Here is a 21,697-nt window from a genome sequence, read left to right on the forward strand (position 1 = left end):
ATATGAGGTCAGACATTGACATAATAAAGCCTTTAGAATTCTCTCAAAAGCAAGACGGCAAAATAAAAGCTGCTTTTAGCAACTGAATCAGTCTGTTTGCCCAAAGTGTAAGAAAGTAGGGCTCAGGAAATCATCATCCTTTATCACTTTCTTGATAACAAATTCTAAAGTAGAATGAAAAGAGTGATTGTATAGATCTATGTCCCTGTTAATCTTATCAGAATCTGTAGTCAAAAGTGTTAGTGTAGCATTGACAGTATATATCTGCAACCAACCGTGAAGAGCATTTTTCATCCACGCAGGACACTGGATAATGACCGTCCACTGACACTAGCAAAAGGGTTTTTGAAGGCAAAGTAATCATCATTAATCTTAGACCATTTAATAACTGGACAGTGAGTGAGAGTCTGCTCGGCTGTAGAAGATGAAGCAGTACAAAGCTCTGGAAAACCCCTTGAACCACCATGCCTTTTAATCCTGTTTCTTAATGGAGATACATTCCTGCACCGCTTGTGTGGCTTAAGGGAATCAGTACTCTGCTATTGCCAACGGCATCACATCCCTGTGGGAGCATTTGGATAAGCTATGCACTTTTAAAATGTGTCTGATAGGCAGATCCGTGCAGAAAAGCAATGGTTGAGAGCTGGTAATAAAAGGTATTGCATTTACTCTGGAAGTACTAATCACTATCCAATCGGTTCCCCATCAAGAAATATGGACTTTTTTTCACGCTATATAAATTCAAGCTACATTTTACAAACCATTCATGCTTAAAAACGTAATTTAATCAAGGAGTGTGTTCTACTTACTAAATGGCTACTTTATATATATTATAGTGCTGTTAATATACATTATAAAATGACTGAAGGACTGTCTGCTGTTGTTTTAGAATGGCAAGTAAAACATTATTCAGAATAATATGTCCTTTGTTCATATTTATACATGCATGACATTTTTTCAATTATTGTATTTACTTTATGTTGATGTCTCCCTTGTTTGTGAATATGTGCATTGAAAAGGTCATTTCAAAAGCACCTTAAGTGTTTCCACTGTATAGCAGTTGTTTATAACTTTTGTGTTTGGGGGCCCGTGAGAATTCAGCTGATAATGTTGTTTTGTTTTATTTAGAGATTGGCCTCACCATATAAATTACAGCACTGCATACTTGTTTAAATGCCTACAGCAACTTAAATGTACATGGACAACTTTTGACCCTGTGAATAATAACTTTAAACCAAAAAAAGGAGAATTGTGTTTTTAGGGCCTAAGTCAGGGGTGTTCAACTAAAATTCAACGAGGTCCAGTTAGAGAAAATGTCCCCATGCAAAGGTCCGGAACATCAAACTGTCTAAGTTGCTTTATGAATTAGTGTGATATATATTGAAGTGACCTGTAGCTTTATCAACGTCTGACTGCCAATCAAATAAAGAAAGTACAATTCATAAACAACAATATTTATTGTCAATTAACATTGAACTATACAGATATACAGTAAATACTGTGGATATGTGTAATGTTCCTCTCTGGCTGCATTTAAAAATAAAAAAGAGAAAATAAATAATAGCTTTTGAAAATGTGTGCATCTTAAAAGTGCTTAATTTTAGATAAATAAAATAAAGTGTAGCAGCAGCTTGAGTTTCCCTTTTTCTTTGTTAACCGTTTCACATCATGACTCAACAGTTTCAGCCTATTGTAGAACAATATCAGTATTTACACATCATAACAATTGAACAGTTTTTAAAGTTTCTCTTTCTTTCCCTCTTATATTGCAGTCCCTCACTCGCTTTTTTGGTTCAGTGCGAGAATTGAGCTGGAGCTTGTCCTGCCAGGAGTTTAAATCTGGGCTGAAATGGTGTCAGGGCCATTCTCATACACACATGCAGGTGCTCATTGGTTAGCCTCGGTTAGCCTGGAACGATATTTAGTTTTAATTTTGATCCTGGTGGACTGATCATATTGGGCTCTGAGACTGCTTATTTGTTGTGACCTCAGTTCTGACTTGAGAGGGAATGTTTGGTCAAACACTTAGTGTTTTGCCTCATAGTGGCGTGTTGGCACTTTTAATGAGCGCCACGGTCTCTGAACAAATGAGAAACACTGGTTCTGTGCTCCCAGTGGGCAGGATGAACATGAATGAGTCCGTCCACTCAGGGTTAAAAGCTCTGTTCTCACTGTCCACTTCCAGTCTTTCAAGATCCTTTGTAATTTTTGAATGCTGACTCATACACATGAGTATGATTAAAGTTTTTGGATTAAACGTATTCACAATGTTTCTTCTGATAGGAGTGTCTGATCAGAAAACATTATATTTAAGGCAACAGCAAATTACATATTTAGTATTTTAGTTTGGAGGATGCTCTTTCAGAGATAGGAAATGTATACTGTACCGTGTTTGTTTGTATATCTAAACTGGACACGATGTATCCCAACCATAGCTTTGTTAAATCCATTTGTCTCTTGTCTAAATCAACATAGTTTTTACAGGATGAAAGCTGTGTTTTCCTCGATGGCAAAGCGCAGTATTTTTCCTCTGCAACACTTGCATAACCATGTACAGTAAATCCAGGTCCTGTATACTTTCAAGCAATAATGAAAAAGATCCATGCATAGCATTACAATGCTTATTGACAGAAACATCAAATAAATAACTGGGGTGATGTCTTTGCCAGAACTTTAAAACGTTTTATCTGCACTGCAGCGAAAGTTATCTATGCCAAAGACGCCTGAGAAATCAGAATGTTCAGCCTAAAACATGATTCCATTATCCTTTATGTTACCTAATAGAGAAAGTTGTCTTTAGAGAGTCCTACAACGGCCGGTGTGATTTGATAAGCAGCGCGTGTTAAAGGTCAGCTTATCCCAGAGTTCTCAGCTCCTCACTCTGGTCTCCTGTGGATGTTATGGTGAGCTCAGTGCGAAGAAGCTTGGACATTAAGTAACCTTGAGAGCAAAGTGCAAAAAGCACAACTGGGAGGGAGTCGAGGTCAAATGGACACGCTGAAACTGAAGACTAATACACGTTATTTTCATTTACTCTACCCCTGGAGTTGTTAGTGTTATGTCAGTATCACATAATCGGACACTTTCTGTCTACAATTTCAGAAACATGAGGTGTTCCTTTCAGAGAAGATTCACTTTAAATGATTGGTAAAAAATGTCTTTACTTACAGATGAAAACATTATTACTGTGAGGAGAAAACCTAACAAAAAAGGCTACATATTACTTTAAAAAAGACAAGAATGATGTACTGCATATTGTAAGGAAAAGCAAACGTGGAATCTGAGTTATGTTTTTGTGAACTAATGAGATTTCTGTCGTTTCCACACTGTTTGGTCTACAGGGAACGAGACCTGTCCTCATGTTATCTGAGGTAACAAAGTCCATTAGAGTCGGGGGAGTCTACATTAGACAGAAACTACCACACTGAGAAACATGTAAGTAAACATATCGCATAGCTGGTTATTGAAATATAGGCAACAACTGTAAATATGCTAACTTTTTGATCATGTATACGTCCTAAAATGCTTACAATCATCTGCACTTTCAGTTACGCAATTTTTAACAATCAGTTAAGACATTTAGCAGATTCCACATTTGTTGGTATGTATTGTTAATTTTATAAATACATGTATCTACATAAAATATCTGATCGATATCCCTAATTAAATGATTTTCCAACATGTATGTACATTTCTAGAAGTAGTAACCAAACATTTCTAAATGCCAGGCCATGTAAACTGCTGTAGTATTAATGCGCTAAGCCTAATTAAAACATGCTTTATTTCCTCAGGGACCCTGTAGTATGATTACTAATGTGATGAATGTATCTCTATACTACAGATAATACTTTACTGCCTCATCTTTGATTGATGTTTTGATCTAGCGTCTTTCAAGAAAACAAATGTGTGTAAATAAAACCAGATGATAATGAATACATGTGTTAATCCTTGATTTATTTATGTACCACTTTACCCTCACAGTTACCCTAATGTAGCTTCATGTTGATGTCCTCTAAACAGATGCTATATTATATTAAACGTGCTATATTAAATACAAATGTTTTTGTGAATAAAGGATACAAATAAATTGCACTTAACATTTCTCCCAAAAACGATGTACCCTACAGTGTTTGATGTTCAGCAGATGCATCTATGAACCCTTTCGAGTGTGAACACATGCTAACATAAAGGACCCGAGGAGAGAACACATCATTTGTGACAATCTAATGTGCTCCTATTCCTCTTTAGGGCCGAGGTCTAGCTATATCTCTGCCAGGTATCGGCTACGCTCAACACTGCTTAGAGTCCTAAAATGTGATCCCAGTCAAGATTGTTTTTGCTGCCTGAGGGGAAGTACACCAATACACAGCAGGAGCAAGAAGTGCTTTGGCTTGCAGCACTTTTGTTATTTAAAAAACTCATGCTGTAGTGTATGTCATGTGTATTTCATGTTGTATAATGCGTTGGACTAGCATTATGATAATGTGGGCTTTTGCAAAAGGTGACATGATCTGGTTTGGAGCATTGCCAAGTGTAAAAAGTGTTATAAATAAATACTTCGGTGTATGAGTAATGCTTACAAGATTGCTAACAAGTACCTCTTCTTTGTGGGTTTATGGCTGTTGGTAGAATTGTTTGACACTATCAAATGTTGTAATTTGCTGTAATATGCAAATAGCTTACATAACTGTTTCACCTTTTGGACAATGCCAGTTCTTTATAACATAACAATTATTTAGCTATGGCTTGGAAAAATGTAAAATATATACCGAAAACATAAATAAATGAATACTATGACTAAATGGGTAAATGCACATAAAAGAACTGTCTGGTTAGTCAGAACATCTCTTCAGTGTTTAGCAGCATTTAAAACAAGGAAAATACACTTCATTAATCCAATATGACATTATTAAAAATCAAAGATGATATCTAATCCTATACCACCATATTGATACATGTCCCAGCCCTAGGTGAGACTTTTAGCAAGAGCAGTGGTTGCAATATTATTTTCTTTAGACTCAAGTACAATAACTGAAACGTAAACATTTTGTTTAAGGCATATCTTAGCCAATCAGTGACGATGTGTCATCAGTTAAACATGCAACACCCATGTTTTGACTTGACAAAACAAAGAGTGTCATCTAATGGAGAGCACTGCCCTTTGTAATTCTTAGAGAAAATATATAAAAGACATGGATACTCCTGCAAATAAACACTATAAAGACATTGCAAGTTTCAAACCCAATAGGTAGAAGTATTTAATATAACTTAAGACATACAAAGTGTCCAAAGTTTTTATATACAAAATATGTGAATCTAACTAAAAATGCAGATACACAGTGCCGTAGCAGCATTAATCATGCAATCACATTACTAACTCTGTACACACACCTGTCTTTTTTCCACCGTACAGTTAATTAGGAGCAAATACAACAATAACTGCTGCAAACCACACTAAACAGCACTAATGATCAACATCGCCAGTGTACTGCAGGTGTATATATATCGCTGTACAAGCTGTTTGTAAGGCGCCCAGCCAATCTCGTCATTCCATCGTGGTGGCAATATGGGTTGTTAACAACATCCTTGTTTTCCACCATTTTACAGAGGAGAAAAGTGACAAGACGAAGCTAATTAATCCAACAATCATCCTGTGATTATTATACTCTTGCTTCCCCGCTGCCTCTCCCCAGGAGTGCAATATATCAGCGAGACGGAACAGGTCAGTCAGTGCACCAGTCGACTCTCGCACCAGGAAAGATATTAAGCGCATACAGGACAGCTACTGGCAGCACGGACTCAGACAAGGTGTTAATTGATTAGGGTGGAAACGGAGCGCTGGGGCCCAGCCAGTTTACCACCATGAGGCTCATTTATAAGCTCGACAGTCACACGATAATTACTAAAACACACAGTAATGTATGCAGCCGCAGCTGGGAGCGGTGATGGACAGGACCGGGAAGCAAGTATGTGTGGGTGCAGATCAATGATGCTAAGAACTGGTTGTTATTAGATAAACGGCATTATAACTGCATGTCTCATTCAGAAAGATCAATTTAGGAACTGAGATTACATTACATTGCATTTAGCTGACGCTTTTATCCAAAGCGACTTACAATAAGTACATTCGACCAGGAAGACACAACCTTGAAGAAAACAGAATCATATAAGTACTTCAGGTTTCATAGAGCCAAGCATTTCAAGTGCTACTCAACTGGCTTTAGGTAAGCCAGTCCTTTATTAGTATGTAAGTGCTCTGTTAGCAGTTCTTTGTTAGTAATTCTATCGCTCGAGGTGGAGTCGAAAGAGATGAGTTTTCAGTCTGCGCCGGAAGGTGTGTAAGCTTTCTGCTGTCCTGATGTCAATGGGGAGCTCATTCCACCATTTTGGAGCCAGGATAGCAAATCCACGTGTTTTTGCTGATGGGAACTTGGGTCCCCCTCGCAGCGAGTCGTTTGGCTGATGCAGAGCGTAGTGCACGTGCTGGGGTGTACGGTTTAACCATGTCCTGGATGTAGGAAGGGCCAGATCCATTCGCAGCATGGTATGCAAGTACCAGTGTCTTGAAGTGGATTCTAGCAGTTACCGGAAGCCAGTGAAGGGAGCGGAGGAGCGGAGTGGTGTGGGAACATTTAGGAAGGTTGAAGACCAGACGAGCCGCTGCATTCTGGATGAGCTGCAGAGGTCGGATGGCACATGCAGGTAGACCAGCCAGGAGGGAGTTGCAGTAGTCCAAGCGTGAGATGACGAGAGCCTGGACCAGAAAATGCGTCGCTTTCTGGGTCAGCTGGGGACGTATCTTCCTGATGTTGGAAAGCGTGTATCTGCAGCAACGGGTTGTAGCAGCGATGTTTGCAGTGAAGGACAGGTTGTTATCTAGGATCACACCCAGATTCCTTGCAGTCTAGGTCGGGGAAACAACAGAGGTGCCGATGTTGATAGTCAGGTCAAGAGTGGGACAATCTTTTCCCGGAAGGAAAAGCAGTTCAGTATTGTCAAGGTTGCGCTTGAGGTGATGAGCAGACATCCACTGAGAGATGTCAGCTAGACAAGCAGAGATGCGTGCGACGACCTGGGTCTCTGAGCGGGGAAAGGACAGAATTAATTGGGTGTCGTCGGCGTAGCAGTGGTATGAAAAACCATGCGGGCTAATGACTGATCCGAGCGAGTTTGTGTACAAGGAGAAGAGGAGGGGACCAAGAACAGAGCCCTGAGGGACCCCTGTAGTTAATTGACAAGGGTCGGACTCGGACCCTCTCCAAGTTACCCTGTAGGTGCGGTCTTTGAGGTATGAGGTGAGGAGGGAAAGTGCAGAGCCTGAAACTCCAAGTTCTTGGAGAGTGTGAAGGAGGATCTGATGGTTCACCGTGTCGAATGCAGCAGACAGGTCCAACAGGATGATGACAGAGGAGAGGGAGGCTGCTTTGGCAGTGTGCAGTTCCTCAGAGACAGCAATGAGAGCAGTTTCTGTGGAGTGACTTGCCTTGAAACCAGACTGGTGCGGATCCAGAAGGTTGTTCTGATGGAGATAACAGGAGAGTTGTTTAAAGACAGCGCGTTCAAGTGTTTTAGACAGGAACGGGAGGAGAGAGACAGGCCTGTAGTTTATAACATCAGATGGGTTGAGAGTGGGTTTCTTTAGGAGAGGGTTTACTCTTGCCTCCTTGAGACTGTTTGGAAAGTGACCAGAAGTTAGAGAAGTGTTGATGAAATGGGTGAGAAACGGTAGAATATCAGGAGCGATAGTCTGAAGGAGGTTTGAAGGGATAGGGTCCAGAGGACAGGTGGTAGGGCGGGCAGAGGTAATGAGGGTAAGAACCTCACTTGGCGAGAGAGGGGAGAAGGAGGTCAGTGTGTGGGTGAAAGGAGGGTATGGTGACCCATCGGTGAGTAAAGGTGAGTCAGAAAAAGAAGAGCGAATATCATCAACCTTTTTTTCAAAGTGGTTAACAAAGTCGCTTGACAGAAGTGAGGAGGGGGGAGGGGCTTTGGGGGGGGTCCAGGAGGGTGGAGAAGATGGAAAATAGTTTTTTGGGATTGGAATAGGAAGATTGGATCTTATCTTGAAAGAAAGTGCTTTTTGCCTGAGAGATCGAAGCAGAGAAAGAGGAGAGGAGAGCCTGATAGGTTAGGAGGTCGTCGCAGTGTTTGGATTTCCACCGTTTCCGCTCTGCTGCCCTAAGGACGGTTCTATTAGTATCACAGTGCTCTGAGATTTGTCACAAATTGTAAAGCGCTTACACATCACTGTACACTGTATACCAAGGCAGGTTTACCATCACTCTCTGTACGGAGGCTCAGTCATTGGTACACGTTTATCTATAAAGCTTTGTTGGGTAAACTCCCGTATTATATCTGCTCTCTGATAACACAGAGAGTTGCAAGCAGCTATTGTCTGAGGTCACATGATGTAGTCTTGTTAGATGTGCCAAGAGCAAGGACTGTCTTCGGTAAGACAGCTTTTATGTGCGCAGCTCCACTTGCTTGGAACAATCTTCAGCAAGAATTGAAACTGAGCAATCTCATTCCTCTGCATGTTTTTAAAGCTAGGCTAAATGAAATGCTTGCTGATACAATGGGCACTTGTAAATGTCTATAACTATGTATCCTGTAAATATAATGTCCTTTATTGTTTTATGTTTCATGTGGAACCTATATGCTGCAGGTCTCCCTTGAAAAAGAGATCTATGATCTCAATGGGACCAATCTGGTTAAATAAAGGTTTGAAATGAAATTTAGCCAGGGAGCAGGAGGGGACTGACGAGCCTGCCGAGATGTGAGAGGACAGAGAGTCCAGAGAGGATGAGAGAGTAGAGAGGAGAGTTTCTGCAGCAGAGTTTGGAGGCAGGAGTTGGAACGAGTCAGAGGAAGGGAGGGCTGAGAGCACCGATGAGGCAAAGGTAGAGGGGGAGAGAGAACGGAGGTTACGGCGGACAGGTGCAGGATGAGAAGAGATTAGTTTGTTATGTTTGGAAAGGGGTAGAAAGAATGAAATGAAGAAGTGATCGGATGTGTGGAGCGGGTTTACAGAGAGGTTAGAAGTAGAGAATATGAGATCAAGGACATTGCCAGCTTTATGAGTTGGTGGGGATGGAGACAGTGAGAAAGCAAAGGCGGTTAACAGAGATGTTAGTTCGTCTATCTTCCCCGTCTGGAGGTTGAAGTCTCCGAGAAGTACAGCGGGAGGGCCAGTTTCAGGGATGTGTGAGAGGAGATTATCTAATTCCTCCAAGAAGTCCCCCAAGGCGCCTGGTGGACGGTAGAGAACAACAATGGTTAATTGTATAGGATGGGTTACTGTGACGGCATGGAATTCAAAGGTGGAAGGAGTGCAGTTAGGTAGCTTGAAGAGGGAAAAGCTCCAGTTGGGAGAGAGCAGGAGACCAGTGCCACCTCATCTGCCAGTGGGTCTGGGTGTATGGGAGAAGGAATATGCTGTGGAGAGAGCTGCTGGGGTGGATGTTTTGAATGGAGTAATCCAGGTCTCAGTGAGAGCAAGGAAATCCAGGGTCTGCAGGGAGGCGTAGCCAGAGATGAAGTCAGCCTTAGGAACAGCTGACTGGCAGTTCCACAGGCCACCTGAAACTAGATGTTGGATCTCAGTGGAGCACGTGGGATAGACGAGAGCAGGCCGGTTATTGCGATTAGGAGATACACGAGGCCAGTGATAATTGCGAGAAGACACATGAACAGGAATGGAGAAAATACACATGATTATAGCATGAGGGGCTAGAAAGCTAAATAAAATAAAATAAGACACCATGCGGTAATTAGCTCAATCAGAGTAGGATTTGCCACCCTCGTGACTCCCATGTCTTTGTCTGTCTGACGCTGAAGCTGACGCTCCAGAAAAGAGCTACCTAAACTGGACACCTGATTGCTGAGTTCTCACAGCTGTGGGGCCACGCCCCTCTAATTAGTTAACTCTCTACTGCTGATGGGCGACAGCTGAGAGGCCCTGCCTATTGTAATGCAGGCTTGAGTGCCTACTGAGACCTGTGTAACAGGTTCACGTGAGCAGATCTGAGATTTAAAATCTCTCAAAAGCGCCGTTTTAGCTACAATAACTACAGAACAATTATACAGAGTAGAATAAATGAAACAGAGAAGTCTAATTAAACAAGAATATAACTTACAGTGGTTGCTGCGTCAATAGGTATTGTCGTCACCCGGTCTAGATGCACACTGAGATAAGCTAAAGGATAAGACATTTGAATCATTAAAGGTCACCTATTGTGCAAAATCCACTTTTCATGTATTTTATACATAAACATGTGTCCCCTCTGTGTAAAGAGATTCTGAAAGTTTCAGGAACAAAGATTCTCTCACTTTTTGTCCCGATTCATTTATATAAAAACCTGTCTGAAAATGAGCTGATCAGATTTTGGCCACTTTATGATGTCATAACGATGTTTTGGCTTGTGTAACCATTAGCCAATGACCAACCAAGGTAACACCCCCCCACACCTTATCACCTGAATCTCCTCCTAGAGCACCATTGTGTTCTTTTTAACCAAATATCTCTCAGAGGGGCGTGGGGAGGGGCTCCTTATTGTCATCTAAATGGGGAAATTATTGACCTCTGCTTAAAAATACTAAAATCACAGCCCATTCATTTTGCCTTTCTTTCATGCTGTGCAAAGAAAAAGCAACCCCTTAATCCATATATTTTACCATGACTCGCGCATGCATGCACGTGCACGGTTGTGGCATGACCACCAAAACAGAAAGATATGGACACAAGATGTGTTCAAATGTATTTAGTATCCTATCCCTGTGAACATGATTTAAGTGGGGGGGGACCTAACCTCCTCCACACGATGTAAAAGCAATGGGAAACAGTTGTGTTAACTTGATAAATCATATTCAAATGCCCATGAGACTTCAAAGCCCTGGCTCTAAATCTCCTCTCTGTCATCTCTCGGTAGAGGATGGAAATTGGATAGATATTTTAGTCTCTGACCAGTGCAATGTAGTTGCAATTCTGCAGCCTAGTTTCAGACTGTGTATGAAGTCATTTTAGATAGCGGACAATATTACGAAGGACCAATTATACCTACAAACAATGGGAGATATTTCTGACCAGAACAGGCTGTGATTGTCCGCCGCTTTTATGTAAGAACAAATCCATTTGTTTGTGACATGTACAAGCCCACAGGAAATAAATAGGTTGTTTTCCTGAGCATTTGTTTTTGGAAAAACAACAAAACTAAGCATTTTAAAAGCTCAGAGGCTCAATTGTATAAGCTGAGTACCAACGTCTGATATTAAAGAAGATTATGTGTAGCATAGCTGTTTAAGATTTAACTTGAAGTACACATAGAAATTCAAAATAGGGAGTATTCAAATACAAGATTTGTAATAAACGCTCAAGTATGGTCTAAGAGATGTAGATGGATGTATTGACACCATCCAACATCTCACTTTGGTCACCAGAGTATTCATGGTCATCTCTTTGGGCATCATCTACATGTAATCTACTGTAGCAACATCATGAGGTGAAAATTGCAGTTGGACCAATACTTTGTTTGATGAACAAATTCCCACAAATCTTTTCCATCTCATTCCATTGGCCCTAGCTATATTTCTTGAAAAATATGTTTTTTCATATGCCTCCAAGATGAATGAAAAATCCAAGAAAAGTATTGATGGATTCAAGTAAATAGGCTGCTTTGTTTAACAGTAAAAACAAATCAAAATATATGTTTCCAACATTTTCATAGCTTGTGCAGTATAATCCAAGTCTAATGTATCCAGTCGTATTCTCACTACCGATTCTCTATTTTTCCAGTATTAGTTGACAGTGGAGGCATGAAATGAAATCAATAATTAAAGCCAACACAGGTTGAATAACCAATATCAAAATGGTAATTTTGTTGTTGAAGAATTCCTTTTAATTCTGCCTGACTAACTCATTTAAAGTGTCTTTATACAGTATGTTGTAGTGCACTCCTTTTTAACATGCATGTGTTCTACAGAGGCAAATCATGTCCACGCAAAACAGTTAACACGTTTGAAGTAGTCAGACGATATTAAACTGACATTTTTTGTGGAAGCATGTATTTAACTTGTTGAATTAAGGAGAACAAATAAGTTATTTATGTTAAATTCCTTTCGCCCTCCGGTATAAGATAATATTTTACAGTCAGATGATTCCAAAAGAACAAATGAGTAACACAATGGTACTTATACTCTAATGTTTACCGCACAACCTGCATATATAATTGCTCGGAAATACATCCATACGTTGTCATTTATAAATGAAACATTTTCTTGCAAGTTCTCCCTTGTTTCTCTGTGCTACAGGTACATCATAATAGATAGGATGAAGCATACTGCATTGCATACATAGCATATCCCTAGTTCACCTGAAAGGCTCAACTCAAGTGCATCAAAGTACTTGAAAATAAATTGAATTGTTAGGAGGGCTGGAGCAGGACAGCTTATCAATAGAGAACTGGGGATTTAGGGGAAGCAAAACACTAGCAGACGGCGCTAAGATTCTGCAAATAATAACAATGGCATTGCTGGGGTCTCCTGACAGACGGAGACGAAAACAAACCTGGCTGCTACTTCTCCTGGTTGCTAAGCACCACCTGGAAGTAATGAATATGTTGTCGGCCTGAGAGGCATTTGAGACAGCAGGCGAACTCAAAACTGTCTACTCAGACACATTACAGAGTGCAGGTCTGCTGCTTGTCCTTGATATGGGTCGCCTTGGCTTGCAGATATTCTCATGAATATGTATACTTAAACACTGATGGCCCAAACAGAAGAGTCCTTCAACATTAGATTATGAACCAATTCTGAAGAGGCTCTGTAAGTGGGTAGATATTAAAAAATCCATAATGCTTGGATCTGAAGGGTGTTGAAGGTAAAGTCAGTGTCAGGTGCTCATATAGTGTGAATCAGAGCAGGATGGTGTGGAGACATACTACAGAGTTATTCAGTTTGGATTTATATAGAAATGTAAAAGGTCATGTTCTGCCGATGTAGCTAATGTCTGAAAGCTTCCAGTCAGTCTTATTTAAGAAGGATGACTCACCACACATCCTGTAGAGTCCAGTTTCCGGTCGGAGATGCAGCGGAAGTTGCGGCTACAGCCTCCGTTGTCTTTGGTGCAGTCTCTGACCGGCCCGAAGGAGTCCAGGAGGACTTCCAAGGAGTCGAAGGATGAACTGATCATCAGTTCCTCTCTGTGAAAGCAGAAATGAATGGCAAAAAGAGGTTAATGTCAGGGTGAGCGAAGCAGGCAGGACCCAAATGCAGGACAGATATAGGGTTTAACAGAAAATACCTTTAGTTCAAGGCTACAAGTCTTAACATACAGAGCAGAACTCTCTCCCTAGTGAACATATACAACGTTGACAATCAGACACAGGAGGGCAAACACAGGATGGAGTCCAGACACAGGGAAAACAGCATTTCAAAATAAAACTGGAAACTAAACACACAAAACTAAAATCATGACAGTTACTGATTTGCAGGGCTGTGCTGGTGTGTCATTGCAGCTAAGAACTGATTTGAGAGTTGCTTCATTTATTCAAGCATTCTAGATGGAAGGGAGTCACCTGGCTGGTATGGTCAGAAGTGTTACATTAATAACAACATCCAACAAAATGTCAAAGTGACTGAAACACTGTGGAGTACCCTTCTACATCAGTGCAGCCAAGTGAGAAGTTAAACCCAAGTTAAACCATAACATCTAAATCTAAAAGACTTTCCAACACTTGGTCCATAGATTGTTTTTTAATTGAATGGAACAACTGAAAGTGCTGTCACTTTTTAAGGATTTCACAACATGTGCTTGCCAGAACTTCTTGTATATGGTGCGAAAGTTACAAGCATAACAATTATGTTTAACAATAGAAACCATATTTCCAGTTCAAATACCACATTTGAACTGGAAATATGGTGGAGTAAAACCGCCTCTTCTAGGACCAAGGTTCCTCTGTTTGGTCCTGACCAGTGGCGAGCCGTCAGGGCCCTCTAGGCCCTCTGTGAGGGCCTAAGATATTCTAAAAAATAATATTTGAAAACATTAAAAAAAAAATAACTTGATTTAATTGTATTTAAAATAATATTTCCAAAGAAATAAATCCTTCGAATCTGCCTGTTCAGTTTCTGTTGGAATGTGAAGGGTTAAATGCCGTCTCTGCGAGTTATTACTGTGAAGACGGGAGAGCTTGGTGGTCCCTCTCTACATTCACAGAGGGCCAGCTACAGTACTCAACGAGAGAGTAATGTCAAATGACAGTGCAATTGACCAATCATATCTTCCCTCTAAATGGGCGGGCTTTATTTTCGCGGACTTTATGACAAGTTTCGCCCGCTGTGAGGTCTATGCAAGTGGTGCAGTGACGCGTCCTAAAACCCGGAAGTAAGCTTCGCTCGGATTCCCTCGACAGAAAGCAGTGGGATTTCTCCAGAGGATTTTGGAAAATAGCTCCAAATATATGGAGCTATTTCAGGGTCTAATGAATAAGGTCTGTGGAAAACGAACCTGTTAGATAAATGCACGTTTTGTTCAGACGGATAATATCCACATGTCTACCCTACTTTTATTATTTTCTAATCATAAATCTAAACGATAGATTTATGATCGATAGATTTATAATTAGCATACATTTGTTCATGATGGCTCGAAGTGAGCCATCATGAACAAATGTATGCTAATGATAGTGATGATGACATCGTTGCAAAATTATTAACCAAGTAATTTTCAAGATTGAGTTACAATGATAAACTGGAGTGGCAAAGGATCAACTGAATGACCCGCAAGTGCTTCATCCAAAAGGACAGGAGGATGGACTTTGTGTTTCAGTGATTTGATCATCAAAGGTAGGCCTAAGTCATTTTCAATGAGGGCCGCCGTGCCGACTTAATTCATTTGTAATTGCTACTTGGCTGTGGGTGCCCTGTCATGATAGGTGTTTATATAAATGGTGTTGTTCTGTGTGGTAGAGGGTCGCTGTCATTGATGCGTTTTGCACCCAGGGCCGCTGTTTTGATATTCCACTTAAGTATACGCTGTGACGTAATACTGTATCTCTTCTTTTTTTAGAGGGAAGGGGGGGTCAGAGGGCCTAGGTATAAAAGTCACGGCTTGCCACTGGTCCTGACTGAGGTAAAACGGCAGTTTCACACCTATAATGTTGTCTTGAACCAAGCTGAAAACCAAACAATGTGTAATATTAACTATCATATAAGCTGTGTTGTACTTGCATTTTAAAATAACCCTGCTCTGCTGGAGGTTAATCTACTCCACCGCGAATGGTTTGAAATCATGTCACACATATTGAATGCGCAAAACCAGTCACATTGGCTTAGTTAGCTATTGTGTATGGATAGCACTAGCCTGTACAGTCTTATGGAGTGTTCAGTTACAATCCCTGTACTGTAATGCATAGTTTGGCAGCAATATAAAAAAGGCACCACTAATTGAAATCTAAAACCCTGACACTACAGAAAGTGGAAGGAAGGGTTTAACATAGATAATTAGGTTTCCTTGAGCACAATTCCTTTATGAACAGTTCCTTTATACCACACATGGTGTAGGTTATAAAGCACATTCTCCTTAAAGAAAGCTAATGATTGTGAGTGAAATTCAGAATGTAATTAGCTGTACATCACTGTCAGCAATATGCAATTAGCTTTCATCAACATTGATATGGCATTCCATTTCATTAGATCACTGTTCATGTGTCTGGGAAGCAGACAAGAGGAACTGTCACGGCACTGCGTCAACATTCTACTTTTAATCACATTATGTGACACAGTGCTCTCTTGTTCTCTTAATGAAGAGATATATATTTCCATGAATTACAAATTGCTTGTTTGAATGTTATGTGCAATCATCAAGAGAAACGTTTTAACTGCTCAACCAGATTGCTATGCAAAGTAGCAGATTCTGAGATAAAAAGCACCATGAAATCCTGATCCAACTTTGCTTTGAGAAGCTGTTTTGGTGGTTTCCCAAACACTTTTTGAAAGGTCAATAAGCAGATCATCCAACAAAAAGACTATAGTACAATTGTTTGGGATTGGTTGAGATGAAAAATAAAGCAGGAGGGACCTCAGTGTTTTCCTACAGAATATAAATCGGTTATTCCTGTAGATTAATAGTTCTCCTGACGATAAAGAAGAACTTGTATAATAGCATTGTCATGAACCTTGTCTTGGTAAATAAAACGTTGACCTCTCAGGCATTCACATTTTTTCCCCAACTACCCGTACTGCTTTGCTTCCCCATGAGAAAATACAGTGAGTTTCCTCCCCTTTCACAGATGTTATCTTACAAACCAATTTTTCTTTTATAATTGCCCATTGCTTTGTTGTCATTTATTCAGAGGGGACCTATTGAACAGAGCCTCGGCAGATGATGAAACACACAGCAAGAGTGAATGCTAAATTATTTGGGAACCGCAATTACAGTCAAGGCACATCCACCGATCGTGTGCTACACAATATACCAATAAATATCACACAGAACCAAAACAGCCATATTTGGTGTCTTTTCTTTGAAGCTTTTACAAGACTAATTGCATCTGAAATGCAAGCCTTATTCTCCTGATAGATGTAGACAACAATTCGGTCACCTGTATCATTTGCTTTGAAAGCAGAGATACATATTTTGGCAGGGGTTTTCATGCCTTAACAGTGTGCGAAAAAGTACACGTCCCACCGTCCGGGACGTGTTATTTACAATATCGGACAAGTAGATCTTTCAATTAACTTGTCCGGCGGACAAGTGACGTTTTTCACCCTGATTTATTGACAAATTATTGATAAATTCAGTTTACAAAAGGCAGAACTCATTCGCTAATTGTACGTGTCCGCCATTGTTCGTTTAGAAATGTAGTTTCGGTTCTGCTTGTCGATTCCTAAGGAAATGCATCTCGCCGCTTTCTGTAGTTAGACGGGGGCGGGGCGGAGCGGGAAGTGTAGCACAGTGGCAGTGTTGGGAAGCAAAACTCGGTTCCGAGTAGGAACAAATAAGAATTGTCCGGTACCGGGATTAATAAGAGTTGTGAGGACAGGAGGCGAGGCCCAAGCCCCCAGGAAGTGCGCCGGAGTCTGATGAGAATATTCGTGCTGGCCAAACGGCGGTACTACACTTTCGTTTGGTTGCTGGGCCCAGAAACACTTTTTCCCATTGACTTACATGGGAAAGAGTGGTCTGTAACTCGTTGGATATTTTTTTTTAAACTAAATAAACAACCCAGTATGAACACTTGTAGCCTATAGCCCTTATTAAAAACATTCGTTCCTTAAGTTGTAAAAATGTGCTAATAACGTTATTCTGAGAGTTATTTCCCTCTGCATTATGAACGCACAGCTAACCCACGGGACCGCGCTGCCCGGCACGTTCATGTTACGTGTTCAGCACTACATGAGTTTCTCTTTACCCATGGATGCACAATAACAACGGACCCATATCGCCTTACTGCCAGCCCACGGAGCTGTAATAATGGATATATTGCACATGTTTGCTGTAATTCATCATTTGTAAAATATTATACTACATGGGCTGTATGATGTAAATATTGTACCGTAAATGTTGTATTAAATAAAGTTAATATTACCAACGTAGATTAACGTTCCTGTAGCTTCTTATTGCACTAACAAGCTTATTGCACTGTGTATGTATATATATATATATATATATATATATATTAGGGCTGTCAAACGATTAATATTTTTAATCAGATTAATCACAGTTTAAAAATTAATTAATCATGATTAATCACCATTCGAACTATGTCCAAAATATGCCATTTATTTATGTATATTGTTGTGGGAATGGAAAGATAAATGAAAGATGGCGGATATATCCATTTAACATACAGTATCTATGTTTATTATAACATTTTTCTGCGTGTCAAAATGAAAGACAACCCACACACCTATCAATCATCAAACCGTGGGGTCCTAATTCATTACGTGTTGATTTCTATCAACGGGGGAGTACTTCAGGAAAGTCGACAGGGGGGGGGCGGCGGCGGCGGCTAGTGGAGTACTTCAGGAAAGTCGACAGAGGGGGGGGGCTAGTGGAGTACTTCGTGACCACAGAGTGTGGACGTTGTGATCAGCTGTTTTAGCGCAGTTCTCCAGTGTGTGTCTCTATTGTGCCACAAGTACGTTGTACAGACCGACGTTAACAGCAGCCCTGTCTGTGCACACGGAGACCGACTCTGTCGTCCGGTGACCTTCTGGAAAAGCTTCACAAGTACGTCGGTACGCAAATGCGCTTTGTGACACAAGTGACGGTACGCATTTCAGATTACGCACATAACCTGCGTACCAGTTATGTGCACCCCTGTACCAGACCCATATTATTGCTATTATATGGCTCTGCCCTGTACTACAGCAAGAGTATTCTCCGTCGGGACTTCCTGCAACAACACCACGCCGTTATCAAAGATGTTCTATTGAGAAGACGATCACTACGTGACAAAAGTTTTCAAAACCGTGGCTACTGAAATCAATCTTACTAACTGCTGTCTGTGCAATTTACTCCGCGCGAGTTGGCGGACTTTATTTTGCTTACTTTAACATCATTTTTCATGGTGGGGCTAAGCCATTTCTTGGTATGGGTGTAGCCTACCCCAGCCATACCCTGGCGCTGCCACTGGTGGCACGTATGGGGCGGGCCATTCTGCACATGCGTTAAATGCGTTAAATATTTTAACGCAATTAATTCAAAAAATTAATTACCGCCGTTAACGCGATAATTTTGACAGCACTAATATATATATATACAGTGCAATAATTATTTCATGCTAAATGAAGCTCTGTTGGATATCACTAGATCCTTTTACAGCATAATAGAAGTACATAACGATTGATGGGGACATTAGCATAATTACTAGCTAGCCGCTAGCTGCTAGCTGCATAATAACAACCATTACCATGCTGTCATGAACGCACGGTGCTGTTACGTGTACGCAAATTGACGTGCTTGATGTGAACGACCATTTTGGTTAAAGTTGCGCATGCGCTATGAGCGCACATACGGGTACTTCTCAGGCATGCCGGGTAATCTGTGACGTTTCACTCTCTCAAAAGTTGGGCCATTTTATCATCATGCGCCAATGAGCAACTCTCATAGGAATGAATGAGGCCCCGCCTCCCACGCTGTATCCAGTTCTTATTATACATCCATGCCCCGGACCCCCAGACTCGGAGGAGCACAGGGATGTCAGTATTGTTTATGAAGCAGGGTATAGAAAGTACATTATTTAAATGAAAATTATATTTATTTACTTTTACAAACAGTGAGCAGCTGGGCAGCTGCTCACTGTTTGTGGGGTTTCTGGGGTGAACCGTGAACATTGCAGTTCACAGTCTGTCTATTATCTTTCATCTTAGGCGCGCCACTACACTCATTTTGTATTGGACTGTGAGTAATGTAAAAATGCATCTGAGTGGACAGCAGTACTGTGATTGAAGAGATCCAGCTCCATTCTACACTGACAGAGGAATAAATATGCTACACTATTGATGGGGAAGATGAGATGTGTGGTGGAAATTCCACACGTAATCACCTTCTGGTAAGAAAAGAACAAATATGCAAGCTTAAACCAAAGTTGTGTTATTTAATAAAGAGTTATGGCATTTAACATAATCAATCTTATTTCCAGATGGAAAGGCCAGAGGCAATGCACTAGTACATGCAGTGCATTGACTGGTCGACCGCGGGGACAATGCTGGTAGATCGCGAGTCATTCATAAAAAAAAAAATCCAGCTCCATTAAAATAGACAAAACAGGTTTTGATCCCTCCTCCCTTGGCCTCCCTGCCACTTAATTCAGGAGTTTACTTGATTGACAGAAAAAGCAACCTATCGCTTTCCAATCTGTTAACCCAGAATGCAAAGCGATACAAAATCAGTCAAGTGCCGGGAAAACTCAAATTAAGTTAACAACTTAATTAAATGCACAACAAAATGAGTGTGGGACCGAGCAAAAAGCTAAAGACATACCACTTCCACCCAGAATGGGAGGAAGAATATTTGTTTGTGATGTCACATTCAAAGGTTATTTGCCTTATTTGTAAAGCAAGCGTCACTCTGCCAAAGAAAGGTAACGTGGAGAGGCATTATCGGAGTGTTCACAAGGCATATGACAGCGACTTCCCTCCGAGTAGCGAGTTTAGAAAGAGAAAGATCATGTATTATTGCTACAAAAACATTATCTTGCTGTCTTAGTGTCGCCAACTCGTTTCTAACATGCAAAAAGACAAAAAAATGCGTCTATGGTCGGTGTATTTTTTATCTTTCCAATCGAGATGAGATCTCTCTCTCTCCCCCGTCTGTGTGCGAGGGGGCTCAGACACTGGAGGGCCCCATAACACAACAAATAGAGACTCAGACGGGAAGAGACGTGACATCTCAGCTGGCTCTAAGGAGCATACAGCGGGAGATGCTCACGACATCTGCTTGGGTTTCTCAAGACAGTTACACGGAGCTACAGACTCCAAGTCACCGTCACCCCCCCTCGGTTCTTGGGCTATGTGTATTCACAAGCCCGGAGAGAGTCAACCCATATTCTGGAGAGAGAGATTCTCTCTCTCCTAGAAAGGAGGGTTTTATCTATAATGCCCGCCGAGCAGAGTCAGATTACGCAGACAAATGTCCTCGTAAAGCACCTGCTCAACATGGGTCTCATAATAAAACTAAACCCGTATTGGTATTGGTTATTATGAAATGCGCAGTGGCACTACGCCACTGGCCGCACCCGACTTTTCTAGTACGGGGCGCGCCTACGGGTGCTGTCCTTTCACGGAAGGTGGTCACCACGGACGCATGTCTGACAGGCTGATAGGGTATGTACGAAGGTCGCCCGGTGAGGGGTCTCTGGAGCAGAGACCTCCAGCGGGCACACGTAAATCACCGTCACCCCCCCTCGGTTCTTGGGCTATGTGTATTCACAAGCCCGGAGAGAGTCAACCCATATTCTGGAGAGAGAGATTCTCTCTCTCCTAGAAAGGAGGGTTTTATCTATAATGCCCGCCGAGCAGAGTCAGATTACGCAGACAAATGTCCTCGTAAAGCACCTGCTCAACATGGGTCTCATAATAAAACTAAACCCGTATTGGTATTGGTTATTATGAAATGCGCAGTGGCACTACGCCACTGGCCGCACCCGACTTTTCTAGTACGGGGCGCGCCTACGGGTGCTGTCCTTTCACGGAAGGTGGTCACCACGGACGCATGTCTGACAGGCTGATAGGGTATGTACGAAGGTCGCCCGGTGAGGGGTCTCTGGAGCAGAGACCTCCAGCGGGCACACGTAAATCACCCGGAGCTTTTAGCGGTGTTCCCCACCCTAAAACGCTTCCTGCCTTCTCTCAGAGGACACCATGTCCTCGTGAGGACAGACAACACGACCACTGTATTGTGTATGAACCGCCAAGGGAGGTTGCGTTGTCTCCAGTCACACACACTGGCACACAAACTGATCCCTTGGAGCGGCAGACGTCTCCTCTCTCTGAGAGCGATGCATGTACCAGGAGTGATGCACCTCGGGACAGAACTACTGTCCAGAGATGCACCACTCTATGCAGACTGGACTCCACATCCAAGGATCGTGAGTTCGCTGTGGGTGCGTTACGGCAGAGCGGCGTTACATCTGTTCGCATAAAGAGAAAATGCTCAATGACAGCTGTTCTCTTTAATGCACGATTTAAACGCACC

At 41.6% G+C, this 21,697-nt stretch overlaps 1 protein-coding gene across 10 annotated transcripts in view; it reads right to left on the reverse strand.

The window, feature by feature from the left end:
• Positions 1 to 21,697, reverse strand: part of astn1 (astrotactin 1) — a 493,901-nt gene that overhangs the window by 304,078 nt on the left and 168,126 nt on the right. For all 10 annotated transcript variants that reach the window (XM_034105004.2, XM_034105002.2, XM_034104998.2 and 7 more), the window contains one exon: positions 13,046 to 13,196. In XM_034105004.2, coding sequence (XP_033960895.1) covers positions 13,046 to 13,196 — 151 coding nt within the window. The remainder of the gene's footprint in view (positions 1 to 13,045; positions 13,197 to 21,697) is intronic.

This window comes from Pseudochaenichthys georgianus, chromosome 17 (genome assembly GCF_902827115.2).
Source record: "Pseudochaenichthys georgianus chromosome 17, fPseGeo1.2, whole genome shotgun sequence".
NCBI classification, from domain to species: Eukaryota; Metazoa; Chordata; class Actinopteri; order Perciformes; family Channichthyidae; genus Pseudochaenichthys; species Pseudochaenichthys georgianus.